This window comes from Mastigoproctus giganteus, chromosome 9 (assembly GCF_048544385.1).
Source record: "Mastigoproctus giganteus isolate SK-2022 chromosome 9, ASM4854438v1, whole genome shotgun sequence".
NCBI classification, from domain to species: Eukaryota; Metazoa; Arthropoda; class Arachnida; order Uropygi; family Thelyphonidae; genus Mastigoproctus; species Mastigoproctus giganteus.
The window spans coordinates 176,326,516-176,347,826 of NC_143583.1; the positions used below are offsets into that span (position 1 = coordinate 176,326,516).

Genomic DNA, 21,311 nt, shown 5'->3' on the forward strand with positions numbered 1-21,311 from the left:
AAAATTCAACAATCTGTTGGTGACGTCATTAATAGTTGCTCCCTGGTTCTATTCCACCTATTCTTATAACAAAAAATATTCCCCGTTTCCCTGACAATGGAGTCTCCTAATAAAGCAATGTCTTTTTAACCTGAGTAGTTTGTACTTGGTTTTTCTGTTTTGAGGCCCGCATCGGGAGTGCATCACTTGGTAGATTGCTGGAGTCGTGAGTCCCCAACGAGCTCCCAGATGCATTATTCTCGAGGGCAAGCACCCGTTTTTTCAGCGACTCAAATTGTTCCATTAGTGCACCAAATTGTAATTTAAGATCGGTGTACTCCTTACATCAATCACAAAGAAAAGAATCCCCAGGTGAGCTATGATTAGTCACCAGGTCGACCTTGGAAACATTCCACAGGTTCCACAATGGATTAAATCATGACTCACCCTTGTAAATCACCATCGGCTATTTCCGTGTGAGTCACGATACCCTGTGACGTATTTAAGGCAGATCTTGTAACTACCATTATAAAATTAGCTAAATATCAATGAAAATTAACTTTAAAAATTATATCTATAGTATTATAAAAATCAAACTGTTACAGAAAAACCTATAACAAAATAATCCAACAATATGTAAATAAATCAAATATTTAAAAGCACTAATCAACAGTAATCCGACCCACTTAACTGAGGAGCCCTGACGAAGTGCGTCCGCACACCTTGAATACCAACACTCGAATACCATGGAACTCTTTCCATCGTGAAGGTTATCCCTCACTAGCTAAGAATTCTTTTCCGCTTTTGACTTTATTGTGCAAGTGTACTACACCTTTTCCTTCAAAACCAGCCTGCTAAGAGGTGTTCCTCTTTGTCGTTCTTGCATGAACCATATCCATAATGCACTGTCAGCAACTTCATTTTTTTTTACTTTTTCATAGTGCACCTGTCTGAGAGCACTTTTTCTGATTCTATTTATGGACGGAAGTCTTGAAGGGATTTCTGGTTTCTCTGCCAATCATTCACTATACTTTTTCTGACACCCAGTTCATTACATATCCATTTTACAGGTTCTCCATTATCAATACATTCCAACGCTTTTAGTTTTGTTTCAATAGTTAGCATATTCCGTTTACGCTTGCCCAAGCCTATCATTTCAAGTTAACGTAATTTAAAAAACAAAAATTAACATCATCATCCAAGTTTCTTGTTTACACCCTATTATAGAATGTACTGTATTGCAGTGCGATGAGTGGCTGTCTCACGTGTAAGTAATTCTGTTCTACTGATACCAGACTCGTGATACATGATCACGCCCAGCTGACCTGTGCTATTGTAACCATCAATATATACTGAAATACACCATTCACTGAATAGCTGATGAAGAGGCACTTTGCTTTGAAAGCTTCTATGTATTGGCAAGAAACTTCGATATGCAAACCGATGTAAGTGATTATGATCCAAACGGCACAGATAGCAAAGACTAACTGAAGTGAAAACAGTTATAGGATTGTTACAGTGTACTGTACTCATTCCCAGAATATTTTAATTTTGTTTTCCTGATAGGCCCATGACATCAGAAATCTGATTCGCAGAAAAATCTCAACGAAAATATGGCCAATTAAAGCGATACCGGATAAGAGGGAAGTACCTCTGAAACATGTGGTTGCTTGATGTAACCATTGTTAATCTAAATTATAATACAATGCAGTGTAGCATGTTTATTCATTATATTGCTTATCCCTGCCTACATCAGTTGTTCAACTATTTTGTTTTAAACTTCTGTTATTTCTGTCGTCTGTGTATTCATTATTAATTATTACTTGATTTCTTGTTATCTTTATATATGTTCTTCAACTATGACCTTCTAAGAGATTCTAGGTGGTAATTTGAACCAGTATTTACAGGATCTTTCTGTTTGCTGAGCAGAAATTTTTATGAAAACCCAACATGAAAGGTAAGAACCTGCAGTACTTAGTACCATGCGTGGTATGAAGGGTGTGAGGATGAAAGAAGATACTTGTTGAAATTAGACTTGAATTTCCATAGATTATAATTTTCAAGATATATATGAAGGGAGGATTGTTCCAGAAAACTGAAGTTGAAGGAATAAAAGGAAGAAGGAAAGTTGGTTCTACGAGTGTGAATTGGACAGTAAAGGATGCTGATTGGTTGCAGCACGTTTGGAAGAGAGGGGAGGGGTGAGTTACAGAAACTAATTCAGAAGAGCAGGACACACGGAAGTATCTATAGAAAAAGCATGCAGCAGAAACAGAACATCTATGAGATAGAGGGTGGAGAGACTTTATAAGAGATGGATCATTAATTAATCGACAATATTCCATGGTAGGGTGGATGTAAGATATGTACAGAGTAAGTAGCTGTTTAGAAATAAAGTAATGATAAGAGCAAAAGAGAAAAACCAGTTTATTAGATGAGGAGGAAGCAATACTTGTGATGTTTTTTTTTTTTTTTTTTTTTTTTGGTAGTTGTTGGCGCATAGGCTTCTGTGGCCATAATGCACCTCCCAAGGTTTTTGTAGTACTTTGATCCAAGCCCGAGGTGGGAATCAAACCCGCGACCTTTGGGTTGCCAGGCAGGCACTTTACCCACCCGGCTAGCATGGGCGGCTTATTTGTGATGTGATTACATTAAGAGAGATTAGATCAGTGGTTTTCAACCAGGGTGCTGCAACAACATTCCAGGGGTGCCACGTAATTTGGGTTAGTTGCTTGATTTAGAGATTTCTTAGGCGCATCGGCAACTATGGGCCATAGTGCTCCAACGTAATTTGGGTTTAAGTTACTTAAACTTATTTTTTTTAATTGATATGTTTATTTCATTATAAAACAATGTACAAGTACCTCTATATAAAGAATAAAATTATTATATACTGTATATATATATATATATATATAATTTGTATTATGAAATGTAATTTTTATAATTATATTATTGTAATAACCATCATATAACATATATATATATATATATATATATAGAGAGAGAGAGAGAGAGAGAGAGAGAGAGCATCAGATCTAACAGGCAGAAAATTGAGTAGACTGAGTAGGGGTGGCACAAAATAAAATTAATTATTTAGGGGTGCCGTTATTAAAAAAGGGTTTAAAACCACTGGATTAGATTAATCCCTAATAATATGTGATCACATATTAGGGATTAATCCTTAATATATGATCTTGTCTAGAATCCTGAAGCATAGGAGAAGAATCATTTTTGATATAAGAGAGGACTGAGTTTTAGAAGGATTGTAATTAACAGTTATCTTTGCCCCGCTGGAGATCAGCATTTAAGAAAATGGTAGTGGATATTCAAGAAGTTGATGTTGTTTGTGCAGAGCGAAGTTCTCGAAGTGGAAAGTGGAATGCAATGTACTATCATCAGCAAATCTATGGACTGGACTTCCATTCAGTGAAAGGTCATTAATATAATAGAGGAAAAGAGTGGGAGAAATAAATGAACCTTGAGGAACAACAGCATTAATGGAGAAGTTAGAAGATAGGGGGCTATCAAACCCATCATCTGCAGTGAGCGAGAGAGAAAACTAGATACCCAATTTAAAAAAAAAAACAGTTCGGAAACTCTAAGATGAAAATTTATTTAAAAGCCCTTTATGACAAACAATTAAAAGCCTTTGGAATATCAAGAGCAAATGCTTGAGGCTCACCAAACTTTTCCAGTGAATTTGTCCACAGATGGGTAACATAAGCCAATATATCACTAGTGGATTGACACTGATGGAATCCACACTGGCAATCATTGAAGAGACAGAAGGTTTCTATCTAGTTTAGGCGTTGGCAGTTTGCCATAGATAAGAAATCTATGGCAAAGAAATCTAAGGCTGATTATAAGAAATCTATGGCAAATAAAGGATTTCTCCATTACTCTAGAAGGCGTAGAGGTGCAGTGGGATGATAATTGAATGAGAGGGATTGTCACCCTTTTTAGGAACCAGCTGAATATGAGGAGATTTCCAAGCAGAAGGAAAAACAACAGTGGAATAAGAAAGTGTAAAAAAGTGACACAGGAGCACAGGTTTTGAGAACTGGAGAAATACCATCAGGACCTTGCATTTTCTTAGCATCAGGACTGTTCAAAATTCTTCTAACTTTCTTTTGGTGGCAGATCACAGGAAGCACTGAATGGAATGCACTGCGAATGGTAGCAGGTGGTATATCAAAATCATGAATACAAGAATAAAAAGAAAAGTAGGATGCTAGTGACTTTATCTTTAGCTGAGGTGGCAATAGATCCATCATGTTTTAACACAGGTGGGCAAAAGTGCAACTAACTGCTTTGCCAAGAGACCAGAATGCTCGACTACCATTTGGGAAAGAAGCACCTTTTCTACTGTCAGCCTGTTCAAAACCTAGTTTGTAAGGTTTCTGATTAACGTTATTAATAACATTAACAGCTTTACAACTGTTGTGAGCTTTGGTGCCGACAGAAAATGAACTTGAAGATATGGATGCAAGCCTATTGCAGTATCCAACATTCTTATCTTGAATAGCCTTAGTGCGTTTATTGGAAAAGGATGAAATTTTAAGGCAGAGTATGGAATAAATGATTTTATTCTTACAAGAATAATTTCAATGAAATGATCTGAGCAAACCTTGACATCAGAAGACTTAAAACAGCAATTCAACCAAGGAAAATAAGAATAGAAATCTCACAGATCACTCAATTTTTCATTCTTATAAATCAAAACAAGGTGGTATGAGATTAAATGTGAATAGTCTATGAATTTTAAGCTTGTGGGAGTAGAAACAATTCAGAAGCCTATAATAGGTATAAATTAGTCTGTAATCAAGTTACAAAGGCAGTATGGAGATTTTAAGCTAAGGCTGATTATAAGAAATCTATGGCAAAGAAAAGCAGCAAAGACTTATACAGGGTCCAGTCACATTATTATGACCACCTACATAGTATCCAGAATATGCGCCTTTCGCAGCATGCACCACAGCCAGCCACCATGGGAGGGACTCAATAAGTCTGCGGAAGGTTGCTACGGTATCAGTGACCGTGCAGACTGCAGTGTACCCAGGAGTTCCTGTAGGTTCCTTGGAGGAGGATCCATCCGTCTGGTGTGTCGATTGAAGTGGTCCCATAGATTTTCAACTGGGTTAAGATTCGAGGAATTTGGTGGCCAAGAGAGTAGCTTGAAGCCTTCGTTGTGCTCCTAAAACCACTCCCAGACAATTCTGGCGACAAGGCATGGCACATTGTCTTGATGATAGATACCATCTCCCCCAGGGAACATGGTCAACATGTATGGGTGTACCTGATTGGCAATGATTGACAGGTAATCATTTGCATTAAGGGGGCCCTCCAGAAGTATCAGTGGACCCAAGCCATGCCATGAAAACATTCCCCAGACCATAATGCCACCCCTAGCAGCCTGTCTTCTGCCAAAAATCATCTTCGGGTGTCTGTTCTCGGAGGTTTCATGCCTAATATGCCACCTTCCATCCACTTGGTGGAGCAGAAACCGTGACTCATCGGAGAAGGCCACCCTGTTGGCTGGGGTACAGTATTGGTATTGCTGTGCAAACTGACATCGTTGTTTGCGGTGAACGGCCGCCAGCATGGGTGCTGTCATCAAACGTCTGCTCCAGAGCCAATACGCAACAGGGTTCGCTGCACTGTTGTGTTGGAGACCTTTCTGGTGGCCCCATGGTTCATTTGGATGGCCAGTTGAGCAACAGTAGCATGCCAATCGGTCTTGACCAACCGTTCCAGCCGACATTCACCTCTGGGATCAATGGTGCACAGGACTCCACAAATGGCACGTCGGATCGTCAAAACTGTCCCACTCGTCCAGTCTTGATACACTTTCACCACTGCAGCATGTGAGCATTTTACAAAGTTCGCTGTTTTGGAAATGCTGGAATCCCTAGCCCAATAGCGGATGATCATGTGTGACAGGTGGCATGCTTTGCCCATGAGAGGCTGTTACTGTGTTCATGGATGCTGAACATCAAGCCTTATATGATTGCAGTGTGTGAACTTGACACGTGCGTTGTATGATTTGCTAGGCGTGTGTGATGTCTATATTGGGGAGGGGGGTTATAATATTGTGACTGGACTCTGTATGCATATATTAACAGTAGAAGGAAGAGACTTGATGTCAATGAGATAACTGTTGATGGCTCCAGTTGCTGAGAACTGAATAGGTATTATGTACCTACATTAACACGAGGAATTCTTTAGAGGAGGAGAAGCCAGAAGTTTATCAAACTCTAATGGAGAGCTAAATGACTTTGTGATAACTGAAAGGAGTGTAAGAATTGTTGAAGCTGAACATAAAAAAAAGGTACCTGGATGGATGTGATCTATTCAATCATATTATGATTGAATAGAAAAGCAAGCCTTTAGTCATAATTACAAGAGCATACTTGGATTCAGTGGATGTCCACATGGACTGGAGATGTGTGAACATATCCCCAATTCACAAAGGGGGAGCAAGTTACTGCTATGGATAAAAGGATGGCTAAGTGGAAGAAGGCAGAGTGATTTATCAATGGGCATTGCTCTTTGTGGACTAACATCACCAGTGGAGTCCACCAGGGTTCAGTGGTGAGCCATTGTTGTTTTCAATATTTATTAATGATAGTGATGAACATATACCACTCACCTCAACTGTGTACTTGGATGGGTTATTTGTGAGAAAAAGATCAAAGAGTGTTGGCACTGGTAATCTGGTATATGTTGTTGTTGTTATTTGGTTTTTAGGAGCATTAGCAACTAAGGCCATATTGCTCCGGGGATATGTGGTGGTCATTCCCTGACCTTTCCGCACCCTCCGTATTTGGTGATCATGGGCTTGAACCCCGGTCTAATCAAGAAGCGTGTGCTACGCACTGCTGCTCCTGCCCACGGAGGTGCCTACGGTATTGCACTAGTTGAGAGTTATCTGTCACCTAGTATTGCCTAGTAACACAGAGGGTGGCATTCCTCTGTGGGTGTAGATGCCACACCCCGACCTATGCTTACATTGGTTCACACCTCAACCTCAGAATGACAGGATCTTGCCAAAATTTGGTCCACTTGACTCAAGTGTCACCCGAATATCAGCTTTATCTTCATCATTACATAGTTATTTAATATACCTTTTGCACGATTGCATTTTTTTTTTTTTTTTTGCAACTATTATGATTTTGTCAATTTCAAAAATAAGTATCCCAAATGCCACCTCCTACATCTTCCATTATTTTCTTATCAATTTAGTGCATATTAAAGTCATCATGTGTGTTCTGTCTTCAATTAAAAAAAATTTTTTTTTGAAATCCAGTTCTTTAGCCACCTTAATCTTCATTCTTATTTTATTGTGCATATCTCTTGTATTTGATTGGGCTTGTTTTTGATTTTCTTTCTTTTGTCCAGAAGATTAAAAATTTTTACCTGTCATTCACCATTTCTTTCTGACACATTTTTGAAATCCAACTGCATGTTTCTATCTTCCTCATTCCTTCTCTCATTTGTGAACAATTTGGTTGATTTCTTTGAACTCCTTATTTCCTATTTTGTAAAATTACTTTCTTATACATTGCTTATATTATCTGAAATTAGGATCACAACTTTTCCAGATTAATCTTTCATTTTCTGCTTTCTTTTTCTTTCATTAATATATTTTTTAATGTAATTTTAGGATAATTACTGGATTGAGATCCATGTTTAGATCTGTCCCTGAATATGTTTTCACACTGATTATACTATTTCTGTATCTCTTAATTTACCAGGATATAATCAATTTGACTTACAAAGATATTTTTATTGCTATCCTTTGGTGATATTCACATATGACCCTCTTTTAAGTGGTAATTTGTACCAGGTATTTATAATCATTTTGTTTACTGACCATAGCTATGCCAATCTAGCTCCCTTTCATTCTACTGTCCAAGACCAAAGCTGCCAGTTATATCCGTTACCCCCCCCCCGACTAATATTATCAATGAAATTTTTATCATCCAAAAATGATGAAAACACAGGACATTAATGTTGTTTTTTCATTGTTTGTATATCCCTTCAATACCACTGTAAAATTCTTTGACTTTCATCATTATTATCTGCTGTAGGTGCATAAATCTGAATTATGTTCATGTTGAGTGGTTTTTGCATACATTTTCAGCATTATAGTTCTATTTGATCTTGGTATAAATTTGTGCTTGGCTTTTATAGTTCCTCAGTGTTCAGAAGAATTGCTACACCATATTTGTTGTTCTCTCCAATACCAAATAATAATGAAGCTTCACCTTCAGTTTTTAATTTATCATTCTCTTTCCATTGGGGGTCACTAATTCTTAAGATATCCATTTCCACTGTCTTGATTCTTGCTCAATGTTCCTCAACTTTCCTAACTGGAACTTAAACTTCTTATATTATGTAATTTTAAAGATCTTTGTGGAGATTCTTTATCTAGTGTGGATAGCATCCTTTAGTCAGCCAAGATGTTCCGTGGAGTAGGGGCCTAAACATTTTTAATGATGATGTTTTTGAAGTTTAATATCAATAAATGCATGATACTACATTTGGATGGCACCAAATTAAAGGTAGTTGATAATGAAAAACAATTGTACAAGTAGTAAAAATTTTTATGGTCCAACACACGAAATTCTCTGTGCAGCGCAAATAGGCAACTAAAAAGATCATGGAGTTCAATATATGCAGGAATACCACCAGCAGGGTCAAAGTGGTCATTATCCCATTGTAAACAGCAATGGTTAGGCCACATATTAAAAAGTGCACAAAGGTTTAAAAACCTCATTTTAGGAAGGAAAGGAGTTGACTGAGGTTCCATAAATCGTGTCTTCTGGAAGGAGACCCGACTGAATTGTTTAACCTTCTAATGGGAGTACCCTGGATAAATTAATCCAGAGTAGTTTTTATAATAAAATCTCTGGGAGTGTGACACCAATGCCAAGTTATGAATTCCTCAATTATTGTTTTCAATTGATCTACATAATTAACTGTTTGCAATAAAAGTTTTCATTAATATTTGAAAAAAATCAAGCATTTTGTTAAGCTTATTCATGCATATCATATTAATTATCTCATCTTGAAAAACAAGAATTTAAAATTTGCCGCATCTTTCTCACCCAATTATGAGGCATGCTAGTGTTACTTTTGACCCCCCCCCCCAAAAACTACTGGCTTGTTTCAACTGCTTGTTTATGTCTTGCAGCGACAGACCACTCTACAGCATATGGGATATTCGATTTTAATCTCTTTCAAGTTTCTCTCACTGACAGTACAGATAATGTTGACTTTTTTTTTTTTTTTTTTTTTTGCACGTGAATAAAACATGTCTAAAGCATGGAAAAGGGATTTTATATTAAAAAAAATAATTCAAATTATGTTTTTAATATTAAAATATGGATTATTCACAATTGTGTTGACACGAGGGACATCTGAAAACTCTGTGGCCTGAATATGAAAAGGTAGTGGTACACCATTAATAATTTCTGCACTTAATGTATAACACTTCAAACAGTAGCCCATCAAATTTCATGCAGTTCCCATAACATCTTATTTTAATTACAGATCTCAGAGTCAAAAAAGTTGTGTGCATGAGCAAAGGTGGACAAAATCAGTCACCATGGAGTCATCCAATATTTGGGGAAAAAGGGACTAATGCCAAGGCAATTCATGAGGATATGGTTACAACATTTGAGGGGAGAACGTCCTTTCCTACTCCATGGTTAAGAAGTGGGCAGAAGAATTTAAACAAGAAGGAAGGGTCTGGAAGATGCAGATGCTATGGAAGACCTATGATATCAATCATTCCAAAAGTTGTTGACAGTGCATGACCTGGTGATGAGTGATCGATGAGTGACAGTTCAGTATACTGCCAGCGTCTTAGGAATCTCAATCTGAAGGTATGTACCATATAATAACAGGAGTTCTTGGTATGAAAAGATGGCAGCATGATGGGCCCCAAGGTTGTTGACAGCAAATAAAAAACAACCAAGAGCTGTCAAGGCAAGTGAACATTTGCATTGTTTTCAAACACATCCTGCAAATCTTTTTCAAAGGTTTGTGACCATGGATGAAAAGTGAGTCCATACTTTGCCAGACACAAAGCAGTCCAAACAGTGGAAACACAGCTCTTCTCCCCTCCAAAGAAAGCCAAGTCAATTCCTTCTGCTGGCAAGGTGATAGCATTGGTTTTTTGGGAATGCTATAGTGTTGCTAGTGGATTTCCTTTAGAAAGGCCAGACAGCTACAGGGGCATATTACAAATACTTTGTGAGGCATTTGAGTGAAAACATTAAAGATAATGCCAGAGGAGTCTTGTTCCATAAGAACAATTCACCTGCTCACAGGTCTGTCAATGCCATGGCTGCACCGCATGATTGGGGCTTGGAAACCTTGGACCATCCCCAATGTTCAGCAGACCTAGACTTTAGTTCACCAACAGACTTTAACCTATTTTGAAAAAAATAATTAAAAGCCCTCATTTGAAAAAATACCTGACTGGCACTGACAGTGATGTTATTGCCACAGTGAATAAATTCCTGGCGGCCCAAGAGAAAACTTTCTTCGCAGCTAGAATGAATGCATTGTAGCATCAGTGGCCAGAGTGTATTGACTCCAAAGGGGACTACTGAAAAGTAACATGTTACCAGAATCCTCAAATAAACCCCTCATACTCAGATTACAAACTTTTCAAATGCACCTTGTAATAGATTGAAAATAAAGGGTGGCATCAAAAAGGGAACAATTGAAAAATTTTTTTTTTTTCATGGTGATTTTAAGGTTATAAAATGGCATACCTGACCCTAAGGTGCATCTGTCTGTCAGTTAAAAGCAGATTGGCAATTCTGTTAGAGAGTTACAGATTTAAAAGTGTTGGGTAAATAAAATGAATGCTGTTAAGATCTTTAACTGTACTCTTTTTTTCATATAATACACTCAATGAGATATAAATTGAATAAAGTTGCAGAATAGATGTGTAAAATTTGTCTTCAGCCAGATTTGCCTTCAATACTAAATAATACTAATTTCCATTAAACACTGAAGTGAATTAATACAGAAGTGAATGTCTATGGAGATTCATCCACATTTGTTGTATGCAACTGGTTCAAATGAAGTATTTTTTTTTTAAAGAAATATGCTAGACATTTCCCTTTTCAAACTCCAGCAGTAATCTACCATCATATTTGCATTCAACATTCATTGGTATCTTCTTAGATGTCCTTCATAACTTGGTGGAATCACTTACTCTGTTCCTTCAATTGTTCCCCTCTTATGAAGATGAACACCCTTCAGTCATTAATTAAAAAAATATTGCTTCAATAGCCAAGTGAACTTTCCTGAGAAATGTACCAAATGAACTCCTTATGGTGTCTTGATAGTTGGAATCTTGATTCCAGTATCTGTGCAGAAGATTTTGGAAGATCTACATCTTTCCCCATATCATTTAGCTTGTTTCGTGTGAAATGTTTGTGGTTCATATGCATTTTTAAACAGCAAACACTTAATCCTCAATTGTCAATATACATTATGATTCTGAATCTAATGTTGAAATTATATTAAGTGTTTCTTGGAGAAAAAGTATAGACAGATCAGGTATATGCATGATGGGTGTTATATAAAATGGTAGATTCAAATACAAAATGTAATTTTTAGTGTTATACCCTTGAACTTTAGACAAGCAAAAATAGAAATCATATTCATAGCTTCTCAATTCAGTCCAAACTATGGGAACAGCAGAACCTTTACTTACTTTGATTCCATTTCTTCAACTGCTCACACAAAAACCTTGTATGGACCCATAGTTTTATCTTGCTTTCTTTTTTATTTGTGCCCCAAAAAAGGGCACAAATATAGGAAAATGTGTTGAGTTTATTTATGTCTCTGGAAGCAATAATAAACTACAAAACTTACATGAGAGGTATACATGGTTTTATTTGGCATTTCTGTATAAACTAAAACTACACAGTATGATATTTCCTGGGAATCTGCTGTCTTACTAAAGGCATCTTATTCTATATACATTTCTAGTACATCTGGAAGATTATATGTTCATAATCATATTAGAAAAATTAGTACAGTGATCTTATGACAATAAAAATTTCAATATCATTTTTGTCTCTCTCTACAGATTAAAAAAGTTTTCCTCCTAGTGATATTTATTCGAGCTAATTGTAGAAGAGGGCGAGGCAATTACAATCACTACAAATGCAATTAATTATTGACAACTGTCTCCATAATGTTCACCAACCTCACGCTTCCCTATCTAACATTTGATGTTCTATTGTAACTTTTTGTATATTAATGAATATTGTATACCGTACAGTATTTGTAAATAGTTTAGTATTTTGTAAATATTTTAAATATTTGTGTAGTTCATAAATATTTCAGCTAAATATTTTGTCCTGCTCTTTCGGATGCAACAATATTCCTCATGCATTATGGAAACCAAAGCAAAAGGCCTTTTCCTAAGTGACCTATGTAAACGCAGGTAGATAATTACATAGTGGTATTTTTTTTGAGAAATTAGTATTTATTCGAGTGGTATTTATACGTAGAAAAGATTTGACTTACTCCGTATACCTCTACACTTTACGTAGAAAAGTGTGCGTGGAGGTCGGCAAGCAAAGTGAACAGGGGGCGAAGCCCTTTTTTTATTTTATTAAAAAAAAAAAGAAAGGAAGAAAGAAAAGAAAAAAAAAGTATAATGTTTTGAAAAAATATATGTAGCCAACAGAGAAAATTGGATGTCACTTTTGAGCCTGAACATGTTGAAATTACTCACAGACAAATATAATTAGCTGACTCCAAAACTAATGAAAGGATGTGAAATTACAAGAACCTTTTTCACTCAAACACACTGCATGCTAAATGATTTATATACTTACTGTTGTTAAATGAAAAGCAGATTTAGAATCATAAAATGAGCTAAGGAGATGAAAATATTTTGAGGTGAAAAATTTATTTTGCGGTGGGGTGCGGGAGGGGATGGATAATGGCAGTACACTTAGCCTTCTAAGAGGCCAAGATATCATACAACATTTGTACATGGAACTAAAACTTCTGATGCAATGTTATAACAGTGTTACTAAACATGAGTGGAAAAGTAAATTAACTGTGTATCAAAAATATACATTTTTAAAATTTAAATTATTTGAAACATTCAAATGAATATTATAATGGACTTTAAATAAATAGCAAATTGCATGAAAATCTGTGCAGCGACAGTCACAATTATATGTATAACCTACTGAATACTGTTTAAATAACTCTAATTAGAACAGTGTAGCATTAGTAGTGGAAAATGATGCAAGAAAGCAAGCGTACACAGTATCAGCGAGGAAAAAAAAATACGACAACACCTCCAATTTCACCTATTCATTCCCTCAAATAGCTTGTCTAGTTTTACCTTGAATTTATTTAAGCTACTAACTTCCATGACAGATAGAAGTTTGTTCCAAAAATCAACCACTCGCTGGCAAAATGCAAAATTCCACACATCTATACTGCAACTGTCCTTCAATTGAAATTATGAACCCTCATTGTGCGTGGTCTGAGCAAGAGGAAGGATCCCATGAGAATGAATCTTGCTCAATCCATGGAATGAGCACCTCTTTGTTCCACTCGCCAACTATGTCCTTCTCTGTAGTTGTTCACACAGCTCTACATCCTTCCAAAAATGAGGACTCCAGGCCTGTATGCAGTACTCAAACTGTTGCCTGACCACTGCTTTATACAATGGGATAATCACCTCCTTATCCCTGCTAGCAAATTCCTGTATATAATTGACAAAACCCAATGAGCTGTCCTGGCTTCCTATCTGCACTGCTCAGAGAACTTCATATCTGACTGCACAATTACCCCAAGAGTTTTCATTTTCCACTAAACTGAGTGTAGAACATCACAATTGGTACGCTACTCTGAGATTACTGCTACCCATATGCAGTACTTTCATTTGTAAATGTTAAACTTCAACTGCCATTTCTCAGCCCATCTGCCTAACATTTGTAGATCCTGTTGAAGTAGCATACTGCCACTAACTGTCATTAACCACCCTGCCAACTTTTGTATCATCCTCAAACTTGGATATTAACCTGATAAGCTTTCACAATATCACGGATAAATATAGAAAAAACAATGGGCCCAACACCAAACAATGGGGGCTGTACTAATAACATTAGTTCACAAAGAATAATTTGGTGGGAGAAGACAAAGACCACTTTGTCTTCTCCCACTCAACCATCCCTTTATCCATAGCACCAACTTGCCCTTATTGTAACATTGCTCCAATTTGTACAACAGTATCAAAAGCTTTCTCAAATCCAAGTATGATGGCAAAATTATTTTTTGCATCCAGTTCCTCTGTGACCATCCAATCAAATTGATCAAAAAAAGATTTCCAAACAAACCCATGCTATGTCTGAAGTATGACTGCAGCCTTGTCTACATGATCCTGCATTACTTCTTTTACCAGTAACTCCATTATTTATCTTGTAACTGAAATTAAACTAACAGGTCTGTAATTATTCTTGTCACTCTTTGATGCCACTTTATGAATTGGGGATACATTTGCACATCTCCAGTCAGTGGGGATCCAAGTATGTATTCATAATTATGGGCTAAGGGTTCACTTACTTCCATCATTGCCTTCTTTAATATAAGTTGGTAGATCCCATCCACCCAGGGCTGGCCCTAATATTTGCGGGGCCCTGTTCAGGAATTACTTGCGGTGCCTTATTTGTTATTTCCTTACCTCCAGAAGTTAAAAACAATAAAAGATATAGTTGAAAGTGAGTATGACATAAAAATTACATTTTTAAATAGCATCCTATGTTCGATATCAAATGAAACATACACATTGAGAATGAGGGAAAAGCTCTACTTCTAGCAATTTTCAAGTTGACTAGTGCAAGCGCTCTTGGAGTGACGATAATGTGGGTAAGACGGTGGTAGGCTGGTTGAGAGAAATGTGGAAAAGGCGCGGATGATATATTATTTAGACCAGTACTACTCAAAGTATAGTCTGCAAACTGTATGTTATTGGTCTGTGACAATTTGTATTTCACAAAGGTACTTGTCCATGACAGATTGGAAATAAATGAAACAGGTGCTTCACCACAGATAGTTTGAGAAGCACTGATTTAGACCACTTGAGAGCAGGGGGCCTGTTCAGCGGAACCGGTTGAACATGCTCATGGCTGGCCCTGCATCCACCCTAGGTGCCTTTCTTATGTATAACTTCAACGAATTTTCTTCCACTTTCCTCTCAGTTATTACAAAATCTTCCTGTTACAGTTTGATAAACTTCCGGCATCCCCTTCCCTAAAGAATTCCTCATTTGTGAATGTAGATGCAAAAATACTCATTCGGTTTGTCAGCAACCTACGCAGAATGATCAATGGGCTAACCATTGATATAGAGTGGACCAATCTGATTCATCCCCTTCTTCTAGTGTTTCCATAAGTAAAGAAGTCTTTGCAGTTTTTCTTCGCATCTTTCACTAAAGATTCTGCCTTCACTTGCCTAACCTCCTTTGTTACTTGATTACAGTATTTAAAGCTTAAATGCACAAGGCATAATATGATATGGGTTTAAATGAACTACATAATATCGGTTTAAATACAGCATAGTTTATCCATAAATTTAACTACATACGTAGTGTAAAGTCATCATTTAATTTTATCTCATATTGTGGCTAGCTCTATTCTTTATCTCATTGTGAAGGTAGCCACAATATGAGATAAAATTAAACGATGCCTTTATACTATGTATGCAGTTCAATTTATGGGTAAACTATGGTGTATCTACACCAATATTATATAGTTAATTTAAACCCATATCATATTATGCCTTGTGCATTTAATATTTAAATACTGTATCATTCTGTTCACCATTTGGCATCTCTTATATTGTGGAATTAACTTCGCTGCTGTGATGGCATGTTTGCATTATCAGGGTACCTGCCCGCCCACCAAAGATGAAGCCAACTAGCTTCGAAACAGTGTGGTCTGAGTGGTGGTGGTGCCACTGAGAATAAATAACAGTAGTCTCCTCTACTAGAGAAGTGTTATTTATTCGAAGTAGTGCAATACCTGGTATCTCGTTGTGAAGTTAGCCACAATATGAGATAAAATTAAACGATGTCTTTACATTATGTATGTAGTTAAATTTATTGGTAAACTATGGTGTATCTACACCGATATTATATAGTTACTTGATTACCAGGTTATATCTACCATACATTTCTGTGTCGCCCAATAACTTATTTGCATCCCATGCATTTTTCTACTCTGCCATGAGTCTCATTCATTCATATGACATGCATTTAGGCCTACACCTTAAAGAGTATTTCTTAGTTAGTATGAAAAGCCTACTAGTTTCTACAATTAATTCCTTGAACCCTTTCCATTTAGAATTTGCTGATGGTAACATCATCAGTTGTCCCACTGTATAGAATTTAAAAACTGTCTGAGACCACTGAAGTCAATTTACAAAAGAAAGAACCCTTCCCTTTTACCCTGCATGGTAGTTAATTTTTAAGTAAATCCCATATCAGTATACTGTGAGCACTGCCACTTAGTGGTTCTTTTATCTGCAGATTTTAATGCATGAAAAACTACTGCTGATAATCGGATCAAGAGTATTACTGCCTCTTGTTCCTTCTCTAAAATGCACCTGTAGGAAACAGTAATCCAATAAATTAACTAAATCTTGCTAATCTCTGAATGACCTATGCACAAGTTCAAGTCAATATCGGGAGAGTTAAAATCCCCATTATAAGACATCCCGATTTACTGGACCACTCTATTTCTTTGTACAGCTGTTTGTTGTACTCGTCAGAGTCAGTAGGCCAAAAACACTCCACAAAATGGATACATTTTTGCCATTTTATTAATTAATTGGCACAATTTATTTTCTAGAAGCAGCTTTATAGTTTTATTAATGCAACTTAGTTCATTTTAAATTTAGATAGAAATTTTGCAGTTAACTACTTAGTATCCTTTAAACCTCTGTAACGGGGAAAATAATGGAGTCACTGATTAAAGAAGCATTGCAGGATAATGGCAATATTAATGGCAATGCTAACCTTGTACCGTTTCAAACTTGCTGCCATTGTTGTAGTATATTAGATCGATATGGAATTGCTTAACGTATATCTCAAACTTCATTGCGTAAGGCACAACATAAAACTAGATAGCATAATATGGGCTTATCAAGCTCTCAGCTGCCTGACTCAATGCCAGAGCTCACAATTGGGCATCTGGCAACACAGTGGCAATTTTCAGGGAAGTATGCGCTAGTCCCACAGGAGCTAGTTATTGTTGGTGACTCGTCAGGGAAATATATTTTGCTAAAAGGGGTGGATGAGGACCTGGTTTTGTCTGCCAGGGGCAAAAGCTGTCATAGAGCAGATATCATCTTTTAAGTGCACAAAAGGTGATATCGTTGTACATGTTGTAGGGGATTACTTAACAAGTACAGGTCAACGTTGAAAAAAAAGTTGGGGTTAGAGTTAAATTTGAAAGTGTCTGCAATTCTGTCCAGACAAAATAGGAAGGAATATATGATGTGAGTCTTGTCAATCAATTCAGAACTGGAGAGATTGTGAAGGATCACGGAGTAGAATTTTTTTCAGCCTTGTCTGTGCTTGTTAACAGGAGAGACTGCTTCTACAAGGATGGGATACACTTAAACAGAAAAGGCAAAAGAATATTTGATGATATCGAGGCAATGTTAGGTGGATTGGAAACCTGCTAGCTTGAGGGGATTCACAGACTAATATATTAACAGTAGCTGCAGCCTGGAAAATAAGTTGTTGTGAGTCATCATGAAACAAGTAAATACGTAAGTTCTGTTATGGCAGAGGTTCTCAAACTTTCTTGGTTCACTGCACCCTTAGTATCCCAGTAATTTTTTCATGGCACCCCTAGACCAAAATAAATACCTAACACAGTGGTTAACATAGAGGTACTAAATAAAGATCAATTATAGATCACCACAAAATTAAAAAGGTACGTTACAATGGATACCATACACCTTTTTATAATGAAATAAATGTATAAATTTCAAAAAAATAAAAATAAAATAATAATAATAACTTTAATTTAAACCAAAATTACACGGCACCCTGGTTGAAAACCACTGTGTTAGGGTAACTTGTTTCTTTGTTTGTTATTTGGTTTTTAGGAGCATTAGCAACTAAGGCCATATTGCTCCGGGGATATGCGGTGGTCACGGGCTCGAATCCCGGTCTAATCAAGAAGCGTGTGCTACGCACTGCTGCTCCTGCCCACCTGGCTACGGAGGCGCCATTAGGGTAACTAAGAGTAATTCTTCTCTTTCTTGGTGATTCCCTTCTACTTCTGACTCTTGCTCTCTCTCAGGGTAATTCAGAATTTTTTTTTTTTTTTTTTTTTTTTTAAGCTGTTGCAGCATAAGTCCCAGGCTTCCTTGCACTATATAGCTAATAATAATAATAATAATTGGAGATTTGACTGGAATTGTGGATTTACTGGATGATTGTTTTCTATTACAGCATGTTCGAGAGTCAACCAGAGTAACTAATATTCCAGATTTGATTATCTGCAGTGATTATCTGCATTAAGAATTTACAGATAAAGGGCAACTATGTGGCAGTGATCACAGTGTACTGATGTGGGATTTACTTAAAGATGTATGAACCTTTGGGGTAAAGGGAAGGGTTTTTCTTTCATAAAGGAGACTACAGTGATCTCAAAGAGTTTTTAAATTCTATACAGTGCAACCAACTGATGCTGTTACCAATAGCAAATTCTAAATGGAAAGCATTCAAGAAATTAATCTTGGAATCTACTAGGCTTTTCATACCAACTAAGAAATACTGTTCAAAGTTGAGGCTCAAATGGATGTCAGATTGAAGTAATGAGACTCGTGGCAGAGAAGAAAAATGCATCAGATGCATATAAATTATCAGCCGACACAGAAGCCTATGGTAGATATAATCTAGCCTGCGATCAAGTCACAAAGGAGGTTAGGCAAGCAAAGGCAGATGAGAAATCTATGGCAAAGACTTTACCTATAAAACTATAGAAGGAATGAGTATTTTGCATCTACATTCACACATAAGGAATTCTGTAGGAAGTGGAGAACAGAAGCATATTAAACTCAAATTATGATTTATGAGAACTCGAATTATGAGAACAGAAGCTTATTAAACTCAAATAAATGATTTTGTACAAAGTAGAAGAGAAATTGTTGCAGTTAAACATTAGAAGGCATGTGGGGTGGATAGGATCCATCCAATTATATAAAAGGAGGCATAATTATGAGAGCACTGTTGGACTCAGGGGAGGTCCCCATGGACTGGAGATGTGCAAATGTACCTTCAATTTAAAGGGGGATCAAAGGACGACATGAGTAATTACGACCTGTTAGTTTAAATTCTGTTCAGGGGAAAATAGTGGATTCATGTTTAAAGAAGCATTGAAGGACCATTTACACAAAACTTCAGAAATAATTCAGACATAGCATGGGTTTGTTAAGGGAAAGTCTTGTCTGACAAATTTGATTGGATACTATGATGTGGTTACAAAGGAACTAGATGCAAAAAATTATTTTGATATCATATACTTGGATTTCAGGAAAGCTTTTGACACTGTTGCACATGGAAGATTACTGTACAAATTGGAGCAGTATGGTATTAAGGGTAAGTTGCTACAATGGATAAAAGGATGGTGTTGAGTGGCAGAAGACAGAGTGGTAATTAATGGACACTGCTCTTTGTGGACTAATGTTATTAGTGGAGTTCCACAGGGTTCGGTGTTGGGCCCACTGTTGTTTTGTATATTTATCAATGATATTGATGAAGGCATATCAGGCTTCATGTCAAAGTTTGCAGATCATAACAATGGTGGCAGGGTTGTTAATGGCAGTAATGACAGTATGCTACTGCAAGAGGATCTAGAAAAGTTGGGTAGATGGGCTGAGATGCAGGACCATTTTAAGAACTCTCTTGCTCATGGGCAAATTTCCAAATGTAGCCCTCACTCAGTTTAAATTTTGTTTTAATTTTTTTTCTGGGTCTCTCTTAGTTCCATTCCTAAACCTATGTATTAAAAGAGCTGGAAACTATGCTCCATCATTTTTTGAAATCTAATTTGTATGAAATATGAAGAAAATACCTATGAACAACTTTACGAACAGGTTTTTTTACAAAAATTATAAAAGTGGTTTTCAACATTTCAAAGTGGTAAACTCCTGGATGAAATCATTAAAATCGATGTTTTGTAAAAGCTCATTCTCTACTGCCATTAAACTTAATGATTTAAACACGACTGGTTCATATTATTTCTATAATAATTCTTTATAAACTTTAACTTTGAAAATGAATGTTCACTGCCGGCGTTTGTCTCCATCATGCTCAAAAAAATTCTCATTGCAATTTCAATATTTGGAAATACATTGAAAATGTTTTCTCATTGCATATGAGTGTACAATTTTCGAACACTTATACTTTCCTCTTTCTCAATTTTATTGCCAGAATTGTTTTTTGTGTCAATCAACTCTAAAGTTATATAAGATCTGAAATGAATACATTCAGTTCTTCACCATTTAAATCTACGCGATAAAAAGTAGCTAACTTATGAGATTTATTTTTAATTTCGTTCTCACCAAGTAAATGCAGGTGTTCTAAAAAACCAAAGTTGTCATACACTTCTTCGTATGCTTTACCACGTTTTGCTGAATTATATATTAGAGAATCTATTGTTGGTTTTTTTTTTTTTTTTTTGATTTGGTAGTTGTTGGCGCATCGGCTTCTGTGGCCATATTGCACCTCCCAAGGTTTTTGCAGTACTTTGATCCAAGCCCGAGGCGGGAATCGAACCCGCGACCTTTGGGTTGCCGGGAAGGTACTTTACCCACTCGGCTAGCCCGGTCGGCTCTATTGTTGGTAAACATATTTCTATTTTAAATTTGACCACTCTGCAGAACTTCGCCTTCACTACCCTCCATGAAAACGCTAAAATGGCTACACTTTTTTTACACACTTATAAGAATCGCAATAGTCCTTAATACAACATTTATCTTTTGTTCTCTTTTCATAATCTTCAAATAAATCTATTTTCCCATTTATGTATAACGTCGATGATTTAATTAATTTAACAGCTATTGATATTGATATTCTCTTTTTGTAAATTTATAACTGTTTTGTTAATATGGCTTAAAATATCATTCCAGAAAATTGTTAAAAAAAGTTGTTTCCAACTCATCCATTTTATAATGTAAATGTTCAGCAGTAAGACAGGTTTCAGCCTGAGTTTTTTCATTTAGAAGTTCATCCAGAGCTTTTATATTTTCGTAAC

At 36.4% G+C, this 21,311-nt stretch overlaps 1 protein-coding gene across 4 annotated transcripts in view; it reads right to left on the bottom strand.

Annotated features, from left to right (window-relative positions):
• LOC150080903 (syntaxin-binding protein 5-like) overlaps window positions 1-21,311 on the bottom strand; it is a 795,970-nt gene that overhangs the window by 278,114 nt on the left and 496,545 nt on the right. Inside the window, exon 20 of one of the 4 annotated variants that reach the window (XM_090381037.1) lies at window positions 1,803-1,809. The exons of the other annotated variants lie outside the window; for them this stretch is intronic. Coding sequence (XP_090237163.1) covers window positions 1,803-1,809 — 7 coding nt within the window. The remainder of the gene's footprint in view (window positions 1-1,802; window positions 1,810-21,311) is intronic. 4 annotated transcript variants of the gene reach the window in all.